Genomic DNA, 15244 nt, shown 5'->3' with positions numbered 1-15244 from the left:
AAACAACCTAATTCAGGGGTGTGGCCTCCCATGCAGGCTGAGGCACGGAAAGTACAGAAAGAGCTGCCATCTGGAAGGTGCCTCATTGACAACTGCAGCAATACTGGAGCTTCCATAGGAAAGCACTGCCATGTGGGAACGTCCATGGATAAAGAAGAATAATGGAGACAGAATTAAACCTTGTGGAAGTCATAGTAATAACATTTAAAATTAATGTTTCTGCAAGAAGGAACCATGAAGAATGATCAATTACTGGCCTATGGAGCAGAATCCAAGCTAGCATCATCATCATCATCATCATGTTCCATTTCAGTTCTGTTGCTAATTTCTTATTACTGGCCTAATGTATTCTTCCACTCAATATGAGCTACAACAGAGTGAAAGAATACATTTCAAATCAGGAAGTTGCCATTTCTAGAAATTGCATCTGAAAAAGAATGGTATTTTTCAGATTTGGATTTTGAAAGTGGCATAAATACTGGTATTTGGGGGGGTATTCTGGTCCCCTCAATAACATTTTGGGCATTTGGGTTCATCCCTACAGGATTTCAGAATTATTCAGACTCTGTTATTCCTTTGGGGGGATGGGGGAGCTGAGGTGGGTATTTTTCAACCAAATTTCATCTGACTTGCAGGGGATCTAGTAGTACATGTCCACTAGAGACCTGCCCAGAGATTTGGAGCACATAATCCAGTTCTACAGGCCTCCAAGCAAGGTGCTACAGCCTTCCAGCCTGTCTTCATTGTTCACTGCTTTTCCCAAGCAAAGTCAATACCCAAACATTCAAGAGTAAGTAACCACTGGCCAAAAACCTCCTGATCCAAATAGAACCAACAAGTTCAACAGAACAAATGTAAAGCCAGAGAATCCCAGCTGAACCAAGGGCCATAGGCAAAGCCTAATAACTACCCTCAGCAGCCAAGCAGAACCCAGGATCAGTGTAGCTGCAAGCTCAACAGATCTAGCATCAAGCAATCCAGTTCCAAGACAGACATGGCATACTAACATGTCATTATTGTGTCACATTCCCAAGAAATCCCTCAGACCAAGACCAAAAGGAGCACCCAAGTTCTCCTCTCTCTGCAGACTGTCACCTATACCAACATGGAGTAGCGGTCCTGACCCTCTTACCCCTTCACTCAGTAAATTACCTCACAGTGACAAGGAAGGTGGATGCCACCTCTGCACCTTGCTTCACTGCCACCAAGCACACAGTGAAGAGTATGGACAATGCACTGCCTCCATGCCTTGCTTTGCCTTATGGACTCTGTGCTTTTTTGGGGGGAGGGAGTGGTGCCATCTTCCTGCCTGTTATGATCCCTGAAATCAGACTTGGAACCTTCAGATGAGCAGCCCACTGGGGGGAAAGTAGAGAAGGAGACCCCTGCTGTGTAGCAGCTTCCCCCATGTGCCCAGACCCATCAGCTCCAAAGGCTGATCTTGAGGAGCCTGCTAATGAGGCTGTACCACCAGAATTCTGGCTGCCTTCCCAGATCCTGTGACAGCTACACATCAACCACACTACAATAGAGCCTGGGCCACCAGTCCTCCGGGATGTTCCACCTGACCAACCATCCGGAGTAGCTGTGGCAGGAGGATCACACAGATGTAGCTGAGAGAAGGTGCAATACTAGGCTATCAGGCCATGCTGTATCCAGTGAGCCAGACCTAGTTCCCTGCAGGATACTGATCCTGTTAGGACTTAGCCAGCGGGTTCTGAAAGATGCCTTCAGAGCAGATGAGTCTGCTTTTTCCATAGCCTATTTAAGCTGAGGAAAAGGAAGGGTGATTAGTTGGATTAACCAGTGCCTTAAAGTTCTCTGAGTTTGTTATCCAGGTCTTTAGTGCTGCATTCAGCTAGGTCAGTCCCTTTGTAAGGCTTGTGTACTTCCATCCCATGTGGCTTAATGTGGTGCCTTTTATGAAGATAGATTCAGGTGAGTTCATCAAATCCTAGTAAGGGTTACTTGGGGAATGTTTGTGAAATGTTCTGATTACTCTGAGAACATTTGTGAGTCAAAACATACCTGATATCCCCCCCCTTACTGTGTGCAGTAACTAATATGTTCCATGTTGCAGGTGTTACTAATTGTGCCTCTCTGTCTGCAGACCACTTATCTTCAAGGCTAAAGTATGGAAGGGGCTAATTGGCTCTTCATGAAAACTTGTGAGCCACCTGATGGGGGGGGGGATCAGGGATAGTGAGGAAATTTTCCAGAGTGTTCTATCCTGAGTGTGCCCTGATTGGTTTATCATCATCATCATTGCCTGATCCAGGTGAGCCAAAAACTATAATTGCCCTAAGAGTTTGAAGCAAGAGAGGCTCCCTTGGATTCTGATGAATTGCCTGTGTTCTGTGGATTTGCAGAGATAGCATCATACAGAGAACTTGAGCTGAGGCCTGCCATTGCCTGACCATAAAATGTGCTATCTAATACAATTTCTGAATGTGCTAGGTAATTGAACGAGTATTTCTTATTTTAGACATTTGTGTTGCTTATTGGTTAATGGGTACTCTAAAATTTGTTCTAATAAAATGTGCATGTATTTTTCACAAAGTGTTTCTTATGCACACTTCCCCTGGGAACCCATGGAGTTTTGATCAAGACTCCCTGACGGAAAAATAAAAACAGTTTGTGTTCTATTTAAGCTCTTCATCACAATATGTGTTATCATTCACTTTTTAAAAGTGGGGTGAAATCCAGAGAAAGTTGATTCTGCATGGTAGTGTGGTGTAAAGTGCCGTTGGTCACAGCTGACTTATGTTGATCCTGACAGGTTTTCAAGGCAAGAGATGGTCACAGTCCAGGTCATGACCCTGGTATTTCTTGGAAGTCTCCCATCCAAGTACTAGACCCTGCTTAGCTTCTGAGGTCTGAGGAGATCAAGCTAGCCTGAGCTATTCAAATCACAGCTTCTGTTTATATTAATGGGTGAATTAAATTACTGTTTGCATTAATCCTAGTGTTTTTTGCTTTCTGGCTAGTATTTATGGGTAATTCTGTAAGCCCAATAGTGCCTGCTCATGCTTTGTAATTCTTCCTATGCTGTGTGGGTTTCTAATTCTCTTTCCTCTAGGGGAAGTGGACTCCACAGTGGGTGTCATAATATTGCATTGCTCTAGGAAGGAAGAAAACTGAGGAGAGAAAACTGTAAAGTGTTGAATTTGCAGCTGTTTCCTGAGTGTTCTCAGGAGATGAGAATGGATTCCAAAGCCAAGCTGAAACTGTTCATTTCTCCTGGTACAGTGTACATCTCAAAGTGCAAAGGTTTTTTTGACAACTTATTTTTTTAATGAAATCTAAGGCTCCATTGGTTTATTAAATCTAGTGTCTGAAAATGTATGTGCAACAGAAACAAGTTACATTCCGGCAAGTTTGAATAACTGTTTTGTTTATTTAATTGTAGTTACGCCCCCGTCTTTTCCCCAAATCATGAAAAGGACATCTGTATATTTCACTGTATGCTTTAAAACTAATTGTGACAAGAGAAATTATTTTCTAAAACTAGAACAGTACTAAGCATTAAGTAATTTCAACATTTCAGAGGGTGTTAATGGCTTGGGTTAGTAACAGAGAACAGAATTGTTTCAAAACAGGACTTGGAATGAAGTTACAGAATATGTAAAACTGAATTAAACTGCCAGAGATAATCAGCATGACAGAATAGCACATTAACATGCCTCAGTGAATATTGAGAAGATTCTAATTTCAGTAGTTGCTTTTGATCTTTTTACCATCATGTTCTATGCATTATGTGATTTAATTTGTAAAATGATTGTGTATGAAGTGGGGGAACACACGTTTATTGCAGGAAAAGTTCAAAGATACATTCACATTAAATAGTAGAACGTAGAGCCAGCCCGAGACCTCTTCTGATGAGTTCCAAATGTTTGTTTGTTTTTCTGCTGAGAAGCTGGTCCAAACTGCTTTCTTATATTAGAGCTATATTCACTACCTACCTCAGTTTTTTAAATTTCCTTTTCTTCATTTTGCTTTGCTTTTTGTTTTTCACACAACCCTGTCCTCAGTTTCTTAGTTAACTTAGGCAGAGATGACCTGTTAGACAAGAGGTTGGCCACACTGACCTATATAGGCCCATCCACACCATCCACTGAACCTTCAACTCCCCTCCCTCCAATGCTTCTCTGGACAGGAAAGGAGGTTGCTTGTTCTTGCCAACTAGAACAGTGGTGAAATATGGAAGATGCAGTGACAAATTGCTCCCCTTTGCCCTCTATTATATTAGTGGGGAAGTGAACAGCTAAGTCTTGCTTCCCTCCCCCCCCCCCCCCAGTTCTTTCAACAATTTCTGGCAGCTTCCCACACTGAAGATCTGACACCAGTTTGTTCCAAAAAAAGTGATAAATGGAACTGGTGTCAGTTTACATGCAGGTGCTAGGGATTCTGACTTGCCCAAGGAGCTGCCCCCAGATAGGGAGCCCCTTTCAAGGCAGGATCATCTCCCATCAATATGATTGGAGAGACCCACTCCAGTGCCCTGCCAGTGAAATAGTGAGATCCATCTTCACACAGCCCCATCAATCAACAGAACCCAAGTTGAATGCAGGCTAGATAAACTGGATCTTGGCAAAGGCATTTGGTGATTTTACTTATAGGATAGAAGTCAGGTGAGGAATGAAAGGGTGGGAATCTTTTCCAGCTGTCTCAGCACCCATCTGACTTCTCTGTAGACTATATAGTCTGTATTTAGCCAGAGCTATGTTGTGATCTGCTGCAGCCTGCATCTAAGCCACCAAAAATGTGGATCTAAATGTAATCTCTCCTCTACTCTGTTCCTAGGTGGCAAACTTTCTGGGTACTCTGTCAAAGATGTCCTCATTGAAAGGAAAGACAAAAAGAAAGATCTATCTACTGCTCCTCAGAAACAGGAGCACAAGTCTTACAAAGGTGTGTCCCCCTTTCATCCCCAGGTGATTTTTCCAGTGTGCATGGTTGGGGCATAGTAGCAAATTATTCCCAGATGGCTTCAGGGCAGGGTAGAAGGCAGGCAGGGCAGGCCACCAGCTAACTGCACAGCACCAAACCACAGCTGGTGAGAGACTGACCATTTGTGGGGGGGAGTAGCCCTCACAGACAAATTCAAAGCACTTCCCAAAACTTTAGCAAAGTTCTAAATTATGTATTTGATAAAAATTAAGACCATAGAGGGAGGTCCACAATTTGAGAGATATTACAGATGGACATGACTAAATTATACATGACTAAATTATACCAGTGTGTAAGATCAGTAAAAATGCTAAGGAGGCAAAAAGTAATCAGGGCAAGTATAGAATCAAATTGAAAACATCAAAGTGAGTATCTGGCAACTAAAAATGATTTGTAATAATTGAGTATGAAGACATAAGTTACGTTAAATCTAGGCATGTGCATTTTGTTCACCTGAACCCCCCCCCAAAAAAACCCAAAACAAAATCCTTATCAGCATTACTTGATATTTCTAAGCTGAGTGCAAGTTCTCTAATCTGCTTCAGCTAACAATATAGCTGGCCTGAATAAAAGCTGATTTTTGGGGGCTTTTATTCAGGTATCTTCAGTAGCTATACCCTGAAATATGGCTGCTGACCATTTAATCTTATATAGAACCGTGGATTCCTCAATGTGAACTCAGAAGAAAAAAGGAAATCATGAGGCCCATAAGTGCACTTTATGAAATCCCCAGACGATTATGAGCATTTTGCCAATGTGATACCACGACTACTACTGTGACAGTATATTGGAAGAGCAACCATTGACGAAGATAAAACAGAAAGCGGGTCACTTAATCTAGGATCCCGTTTTGGTTGACTCTTTATGTTTGATCATATGTTTGACCATTTAGACTTTATGTTATAACCTTTTCACCTATAAACCTAGAGAAGACCATTTAATCTTACCAACTTGACCAGTCCACCAATCAGCTGTTTAGTTTAAATGGCTGCCAGCCATTTAAACCCTCCCTTTGCTTGCCCCTCCTTTAAAGGAAGAGAAGCGAAAGGGACTGGAATGGCTACCAGCCTATGAACTCAGGGGCAGGTGGTTCAAACTGCTGCCCTGGCACAGCGCAAGCTGATCCCTGGAAGAGACCTCTGTGCGAGATCAGCTGTTTGTTAGGCAGGGAAGCAGTTCAAACCAGTCTCCCTGCACAGCCCAAGCCAATCCCACAGAAAGGCTTCTCTCTACAGAATCAGCTGTTTGTTGGGCTGGGTGGGGGCTGATTTGAACCAACCGCCCCCCCACATACACACACACATACAACATTCCAAGTTGATTCTATAGAGCGAAGCCACAGCCCTGGACATTAATTTATTTATCATATTTATTTTGCTCATGCCTAGTTAACTCTATGTAATCCAATTAGTACAAAGAACAGTCCCTACCTTCTGGTCTCTGTTCTTGATAATCCCAATCCCCTGTTTTATCTCATGCCTTTTTGTTTATCTAAGTTCTTTTTAAATGTTGTTTATTTTCTAGCACTGTTATTCCCTGTTGAATTCAACTCCTTCCCCAACATTTCCTTGAACTTTAATCTCTGTGCAGCTGGATGGATACATCTTGCTTCCTGTAGACACGAGCACTTAGAACCAGGCAGCACTTAGCCTGCCTTGTTACATGTCCTTCTCTTGGCAGTGAGGGTATTGCAGTATAGTGAATACAGTGGACATGAGAGTAAGGCCTTCTGCAATGCTGATAGCTTAGAGGTGCTGGGCAGGGATCTTTCAGATGAGAACAGGAATACCAAATTGAGTCCTCATTTCATCTGTAAGCTATTGGAAAGTATGTGACTGCAAAAAATAGCTCAAGTAGAGTTTAATAAAGAAAGAAGTAGGAAACTTAATTTTCAACATTAAGCTGTATGATTTTATAGCATCAGAAACATTTGGGATGGTGGACTTTGCTTAGATTCAGAGCACTGAAACAAAGGCTAGCAATATTCTAGTAGAACAATATTCTAATTTAGGATTTCATGCACTGAACAGGGGGTTGAACTAGATATTCTGTGAATCTAGCCTTTGTTTCAAGGCCCACCATCCCAACAGTAATTGCTTCTGTTATTTCTCTTACTATTAAGATTGCTCCCCCTAATACTCATCTGAAACCTGTCTTCCTGTATCATAAGACCACTAGATGTAGTTTGATTCTGTGGAACAGGTAAAGTATTTGTATTTTTCTGTTCAGTTAGGTAGCTGTGTTGATCTGAAGCAACAGAACAAAGTTTGGGTCCAGTGGCCCCTTGAAGTTTAATTTAGGAGCGAGCGGTTCGGTGCTGTTCTGCTGCCTCCGCAGTCACCAAAACCCGAGGTGGCCAGTGCCATGGTGCAGAGAAGAGGGGCAGTGGCACACCAGCAAGCAGCTGCACGCTCAGGCTTCATTGATCGCCGAGGCGGCTGAACCGCGTCGAAGCGCTCACCCCTAGCTAATTCTAAATTTAGCATTCGTGTGAAGGGTGCATGCCCATGAAAGCTTATACCCAGAATTAAACTTTGTTGGGTTTTAAATTGTTTGGATTTAAACTTAATTCAGTATTTTTCTGGGTGACATCCCTTCATTTATATGAAGTATGCTACCATATTTTCCCTACTCCAGGGTAAATCCATAAAGATCCTTCCATCTTTTCTCATAAGAATTGTTTTCTAGATCCATGACTATTTTTAGTTTCATTCTCTGAACCCATTCCAGTTAGTCTGTATCCTTGTTAAAGGAATGTGCCAAAAACGGGGCAGAGTGTTCCACATAAGATCTGACTGGCATGAAATAGAGTGGAACTTGAATTAATTTGGCTAACTATATGGTAGCCATTTTTGCAAACACATAACATGCTGGCTCATGTTCAGTGTCCTATTCATTATAACCACGTGATCCTTCTCACATTTACTACTGTGAAGACAAAGATCTCCCATTTTATAGGTGTGCATGTGATTCTTATTGCATAAAGTATTACATTTGTCTGTTGAATTTCTGTTTGTAAGTTTCAGCCCAGTTTTCCAACTTATCAAAGTCATTCTCACTTTTCTTTTTTCTAGGGTATTAGCTGTCTTTTCTAATTTCATGTCATCAGCAAATCTGATAAAGATTCTATTATTCTATTATTGGTTTTCTATACCGCTCCTCTCTGCAGAGCAGACTCAGAGTGGTTCGCATATGATTTGTTCCACTATATATTTCTGGTAAGGCCTTGAAGGAGGGAGCGTGTCTTATGGCTTAAGTGTCACTCAGCAGTTAACATCCATTCATGGTGGCTGTCCAGCCCCTGCCTCCTCCTCCAATCGGCTTGCCTGTCTGTCAAGCGGCCCACCATTCACCTTCCATCCCCCATCCCTGACCACACCCTCTTCCTTTAACTTCCCTCTGAGGCTTGTAGCTTTCAGATCCTTGCTGCGTGAGAGCTGCCCCTACCAGTGAGTTCCATAAAAGATTCCTGCAGCCTTTCCAGGCCCTGGGGGAAGGGGGAGGCCATCCGCAGAGTTCTTCCACTCCACCTCCCTAATCTAGCACCCATTGTATTTCTGAATACAGTGGGCTTGGCCCCTAGTAAATGTATAAGCCACTGTAAAATTGTAGTTAACCACTAATTAAAATACCGTTAGTATGCAGGAAGGTGATAAATACTATCATTGTAGAGAAAATGTTAGAAGCAATCAAAATAATTTTGTGCCACTGGTATGTAAACCATTTTAATCCCATTAAATGATGTAGAGTTGGCAGCACAAACTAGTATATATTTACTCCCATGAATTTCTTAAGGACATACTTCCAAATAAAATTTGACCTTAAACTAGTTGGTATAATTTGTGGGTCATGGAGTTTAGCTCACAGTGGAAAGGTTTTGGATTAAATATAGGTTGAATTTTTTGTTTGTTTGTTGCTTCCTCCTTTGGTTTTAAGCTAATGCAATACAGAAAAGATGTGGACCAACTGGTGCTACCAAATTGCTTTTCAGATCAGATTTATTGAAAATAATTCAGTTAAGGCTCTTAATTGGAAGCAAAATTTTCTCACATACTGTTACCCAAATCAATTCCTGACATGTGGTACATGAAAAATCTAGAGTAGAAAGGGATTATTTATTAATCATTCCTAGCATGGTACAATAGATCTTCCAATGAGAGAGAAATGGGAGCATTAGAAATATTCAACCAGGAACAAAGTTTCAGTCCAGTGACACCAATAAAGTTTAATTCTTGGAATTACATGCTTGTAGTACTAGAAGAAGGTTCTGGGACTGAACCAACTGCAAAAAATGAGGATTAGAGGGCCCTTATCATAACCTGAATTTTCCTGAGGAGCTCTTGTCCCAGTTTGGTGCAGGATTAGGATCTGTGATGGCATTGGACCAAAATTGCAGAATCTAGTAGCCCATAGGGAACTTCAGGTTTCATTCTAATTGTTTCTTTGAAGCCCATTCCACATGAGGACCACTGTTGCCAATTGCTTTCACAAAGCAATAATGCTATTTTAAATAGTGGAATCTTGGCGTTCCGCATACCTTCATTTGTAGTGAAATCCAGTAGCGTTTCATTCGTTCCCCACAGGTTTCTGGTCTCGCAGGAATCGCTAGAAAGGAAGCGATTTTTTCTGTGCTTGTTCCCGCCCCTGGCTGTCAATCAAACGAACAGCCAATGGCTCCTGAAAAGCCCCTTTTCCTTTAAGCACAGTTAAAAAAACACACACACACATGTTTCAACGAATATGCCTTGATTCTTCCTAATGTAGAGACCCATCTAGCTGGGATGTGAGCTGGCGAGTCATCATTACCATGCTCCCCCGAGTGGAAAAAAATCCCCCCTCCGCACGGGCGCGATTTTTGGCTGAAATTAAACGGAACTGGCAAACAGGGGGCTGTGTGGTGCTTGGGGACTTAGGGGAGCTTTAAAGCACTTCTATGGAGGGACTGTAGCCAGAGAAGCCTCACTGGTTCGTTGCTTTCCCCCCCTCGCTCCGAGGGGAAAAAAATGTCGATCGCTTCGCCAGAAGTTCGGAGGAGAGAGCCGGAGGGAGGGACTTTGTTGCAAGTGCTACATTGAGAATGCACAGGTCTTTTTCACAAGTGTTGCAGGTTGTTGGCAGGAGTGTAGTGATTTTCTGAGGGTGAATCCACTTTTCCTGATTCCCCAGAAATCGCTACAATGAAGCGATTTTCGCGCTAGTGTTGCAGGAGTGTTGCAGATTGCTCACGAAGTCATGCAGAATGCAGTTTTAGTGGCGAAAACAAAATGCAAGACTAGTGCTATATTAAAGTCGTACGGAATGGACCTGAGTCTGGGACCCTATTGGTATGAAATGAGGACCCTGTCTGTGATGTTGAAACCAACTATGATCCAGGGGGAGAATTAAATATACGTACATAGGCAATCTGCCTAAAATAGTATTTGGGGGTAAATAGCACATAGTATTTGGGGGTAAATAGCCATTTGGGGGTAAATACCCTGGGTCGATTGTTGCATCAACTGTGAACTGCCTGCTTTTGCAAAGAAAATTTCATTTGCTTTGATTATTTATGCTGTAGACCTGGGTCATAACTGATGGCGATAAAAGTGTGAGGAACTCCGGAATTTCAAAAAAGGTTTTTATACATGTACTATGTTATCCCCTTCTCCCTGCCAGGGTTGCTTCAGATCATTCTTGATTTGATCAAGAGACCTACTTTTAATTTGTAATAGCTGCCATGCCCCTTCCTACTGACTTCTTAAGCGCAAAAGTTCTCGGAGTACAAAATCATATAAGATTTTGGGGATGCTCTCCTGCATCTACGGTCATAGTATGAGCCAATGCATCTTTGGGATGTACACTTTTATTGGTCTCAATGGGGGCTAATGGACTATGTAACAACTACGGTGGTTAAATAAGCTTAAAGCAAAGACTGTTAAAGATTACTGCAGTTATGAATGGGCTGTGCTTCCCTTGCGCACATTTTGAGCCTGGCAACCTGGCATAACACAAACCTCTTGTGTTTTGCCTGGCCCTGCTGTTTGGTGGTTGAGTTTTTGTTTCTCAATATATATCTGATAGTCTGAGTTTCTTTTTTGTTTTTTTCTGTAATATCGGTTGGGAGACTCACTCCTCCTCATGCCGCTATTGGCAAAGCGGCTGCCCTGCAGGGCACGCCTCGTTGCACCTCGCAGCAGGTCAGGGCTGGGGCTTTTGGCATCCATGTGAGCCTTATTTAAGGCATGGGCTGAATCATGCTGGCCTCTTCCTCCTCCAGTGACCAGTGAGCTCAGTCACTTCCCACCCACCCTCTTATAAGTTAGCGTTAAAAGTTTTTATGATAGTTCGTTAGTGTTTGGTATTTTGCTTGTTAAGAATAAAATTCCTTTTGTCATGGCTTTTGGGAGCAACTCCAGCACGGTTAGGGAGCCCGTTTTAGGGGGAGTTCAGTTTGTGGGTAGAACTCCCCACGATTGGGGGCCTCCGTAAAGAGGTGGCTTGTGCGAGTTAGGCCAACCTGAATAGGAAGGCTGGAAGCTGCTGGACTCAAGCAGGTTCAGGCTTTCCTATCTGTGTGCGGTTTGGGGCCAGTATCTGTGTTAATAAAAGTTGTGGCCATGTTTGAAGTCATCCAAGCATAAATGTCATCATTGCCTGCACATATGGCAACCTGTGAGCCAACAGACTAAATAGACAATTATCTGGAGTGTTAAGGCACTAAGATCACGTCTTTAATTTGACGTTTCTTCTTTTGCTTTTTTACAACTATTTTTAGCACTGCCTTTATAAACACGGGAGGTTCTGCGTCAATTCCCCCTAACCCTCCAAACACTAGGAATGGAGTTCCAGGCTAGACATGGACTATCTGTTCACTTTTATATGTTGATATATTTCAGAATTGTGAAGTACTGAACTCCTGTTACAGAACCTTTTTGATGATTTTTATTTCAGAGTTGGCTCAAAATTATGCTGAATATTTCTTTAAAATCTCATTTGGAAAAAAAGATGTACCACTACACAAAATATAACAGCAGTTATAGTTCGCTCATTCCAATGCAACAATGCCTGTTCCTTGAATAAAAGAGGGGGGGGAATTCCTTTTATTATAAATGGTCAAGTAAGTTCAACTTCCAAAAACAAGAAGCCAGTTTCTGTTATTCTTTAACACTACAGATTTCTGTAAGACATTCAGGGAAAAAATGGAATGATTTCCCCTCCCTACCACAAGAACTTTAGCTGTTGGAATGTTAACTGTTCCTCTAACTAGTAGGTCAAATCAGCAAATTTCCATATTCTCTAAAAGATATTGTAATGGCCTAGTTAATAAATCCACATCCAGCATTTCATGTTGCCTACAAAAAGCATCAGATAACTAGGTTTGAATGTGAAATCAAGATAAATATAACAGAAATTAACAGGCTTGTTACTAGGCCCATTCCAGTTTTAAAATGTAAATTTGTAACTTTGGAAAGGATACTTAAGATCGATGATAATTACTGTGGATAATTACTGTATACCTTACATATCAGGAACATATTTCAGAAATTGCCCCTACCCCCATCACCATGAAAAGAAAAGAAAGCTGTTTAGTTAGTGAATCAACTAAAATAGTATTAATGCACTATCCTCAAGTAACACCTGCCCAGAGAGAATCCATATTTTGTCTGTTCATTAATCAGGTACCTGGTTAAAAAGCAAGGCAATTGTTCAACTATGAAGTCTTTAAGTTGCAGATAACCCTGATATTATTCAAGGAGAGAGATGTAACCTGAAGCACTATAAAAACATTCAAAGTCAGCACAGAGACTACATGTGCATAGTTTGCACTAGAATCAGCACATTTTGTTTCTGAAGTGCTTCATGAAGGGGATCTGCCCTCAGAGAGCCCTTCACACCCCATTACATGACCCAAGTAAAAGGCATTTCTTTATTGTATCCAGGGATGTGTGTTGTTCAGAAAAGCTGCAAATACTTTTCACTCCCATTTCTTTAAGCAACAAAGTTGGCCTGCAGCCTCTCAACTTTCAAATATCCCAGGACCCACAGCTCCCCCCCCCCTTGTCTTAATCCTTTACTTTCTGAAACAATACAGAGAGTTAGTGACTTGGCATTAGCCAAAGAGTCCAGACAATAGGCGATTCTGAGCCCTGATTTATTGGAATGGTTTTTTTTCTCTGTGCCCTGTGGTGATTGTAAATGAATTGTCAATAGGACTTCTTTTTGTGCAAATGGCATTCAAACTGATAGTTAGGAATTTGTTACCCTAGGCAACTATTTGAAACGTATTTGTTTCATGGCTCGTTGGATTTTTGTTTCTTGCTTGGAAAAAGGAATAGGATTGACTCCAGTAATAAATAGAATTAACAAATTAATTTGCTTATAGGACAGGTGTATCTTAAACATTTTTACCAAACATACTTTCACTTTAAGTTTTCTTTTGCTTTCAGTCAGAACACCTACACACACATAGTGCCCACAATCGAACTTGAGCATAACAGACTAAACATGGCTACCCATCTTGATTTTTTCCTGCAGCTGGTGAAATGATCAGCACAGCTTAAAAGATGTGCTTCTAATGATTGCTAGATAGTGTAGCACAAAGGAAGAAACCATGTGAAATAATCAAAACTTTGTTAGTAAACCTGAGCTCAAATCATAAGCTACCTTAGGTGATATCAATATGGGCCTATTTGTTCCAGTTTAACATCCCAGCTGCAGCAGTTTATTTCCAAGCTTCCACACACCTTCATTGCCCATCTGTTTTCCTTTTGCATGGTTAGTCTTTTCTCAAATCACATTTGATGTGATATTTCTTTCTGGTGCACTGCAAAAGCAGCAGCAGCAGAAGAAGAAGAGTTGGTTGTTATATGCCGCTTTCCTCTACCCGAAGGAGGCTCAAAGCGGCTTACAGTCGCCTTCCCTTTCTGCTCCCCACAACAGACACCCTGTGAGGTGGGTGAGGCTGAGAGAGCCCTGAAATTACTGCTCAGTCAGAACAGCTCTGTCAGAGCTGTAATGAGCCCAAGGTCACCCAGCTGGCTGTATGTGGAAGAGGAGCGGGGAATCAAACCCTGCTCACCAGACCAGATTAGAAGTCGTTGCTCCTAAATACTACACATTCCTGGCTCTGGTAGGAGTGTCAAAGATATGACCCGTGAGACAGAACCAGGGCTCTCATTGGCCCGCAAGCAACTGGTAATTACCTTTATTGCCAGATGTTGTGCATTATTTCTCAGTGCCAATGCATAATGGGAAGTAGAAGTTGGGGCGCAGCATCAGGAAGATACTTTAAGGAAATAATGTTGGATTCTTAATGTTTTAAGCATGTTTGTATTTTGAGTAAAAAATATCACTGATTTGGTTTTTCTGTGTCCTTTATTAAGTTTATGTCTCCCATAACTAGCATTATGTTTTACAGCACACAGGGCCTAGCCTGACAAAGTGGCATTTATGTGAGATCCTGCCCTTGTTGCACATGAGCTTGACACCTCTGGGGCAGAGAGTCTGGATTGTGCATGACACACTGACCACTCTATGTAGTGTCTTCCAGAGAAATCTCAACCTCAAGTATTAAAACATATGTCATTCAACTCAAGAATGGACATCCTGACATCAGTGCAAGGCTAAACCAAGAATTATCCTGTTATTTGAGTGGGCATTCTGTTACAGAACCATAGAGTTGCAAGGGGCCATATAGGCCATCTAGTCCAACCCCCAGATAAATGCAGGATCAGCCTAAAGCATCCATGACAAGTATCTGTCCAGCTGCTGCTTGAAGACTTCCAGTGAGGGAGAGCTCACCACCTGCTAAGGCAGTTGATTCCACTGCCGATCTACTGTAACTGTGAAATTTTTTTTCCTGATATCTAGCCAGGACCATTCTCCATGTAGTTTAAACCCATTACTGTGGGTCCTATTCTCTGCTGCTAACAGGAACCTTTCCCTACTCTCCTTTCAAATACTTACAGACAGCAATCATGTCCCATCTCAACCTCCTCTTCTCCAGCTGAACATCCACAAGTCCCTCAGCTTTTCCTCAGGGGTTTGGGGCCTAGGCCCAGATCGTCCTCATTGCCTCTCAATTTTGTCCTTATTTTCCAGTGGGTATCATATGCTGTTTTTAGAGACTTTTCTAGAAATGAAGGCTATTTTAGATAAAACAGTCAAGGCTACCTTTTATAGATTTAAAAGGTTTAAAAGTTTTTAAAAAGTAATTAGCATTAAGCTTTCAGCTGGCACCATTTTTCTTGAGAGTGCTTTTCTAGAAATGAGTGCCTCATCCAGCAGGATCTTAGAGAAGCAAGCTTGTTTGTTC

The 15244-nt window shown here is 41.9% G+C and overlaps 1 protein-coding gene and 1 long non-coding RNA gene across 14 annotated transcripts in view; one reads left to right on the top strand and one right to left on the bottom strand.

Moving 5' to 3' along the window:
* Nucleotides 1–15244, top strand: part of DLGAP1 (DLG associated protein 1) — a 338129-nt gene that overhangs the window by 276869 nt on the left and 46016 nt on the right. For 10 of the 12 annotated variants that reach the window (XM_077352686.1, XM_077352684.1, XM_077352681.1 and 7 more), the window contains one exon: nucleotides 4804–4911. The exons of the other annotated variants lie outside the window; for them this stretch is intronic. In XM_077352686.1, the coding sequence (XP_077208801.1) occupies nucleotides 4804–4911 (108 nt within the window). The remainder of the gene's footprint in view (nucleotides 1–4803; nucleotides 4912–15244) is intronic. 12 annotated transcript variants of the gene reach the window in all.
* LOC143844898 (uncharacterized) overlaps nucleotides 1–15244 on the bottom strand; it is a 41319-nt gene that overhangs the window by 10689 nt on the left and 15386 nt on the right. The gene's annotated exons all lie outside the window — the stretch shown is intronic.

The sequence above is a fragment of the Paroedura picta genome, chromosome 9 (genome assembly GCF_049243985.1).
Source record: "Paroedura picta isolate Pp20150507F chromosome 9, Ppicta_v3.0, whole genome shotgun sequence".
Lineage (NCBI taxonomy): Eukaryota > Metazoa > Chordata > Lepidosauria > Squamata > Gekkonidae > Paroedura > Paroedura picta.
The sequence above is the reverse complement of the archived record's forward strand: the minus strand, read 5'-3'. Positions and strand labels throughout refer to the sequence as shown.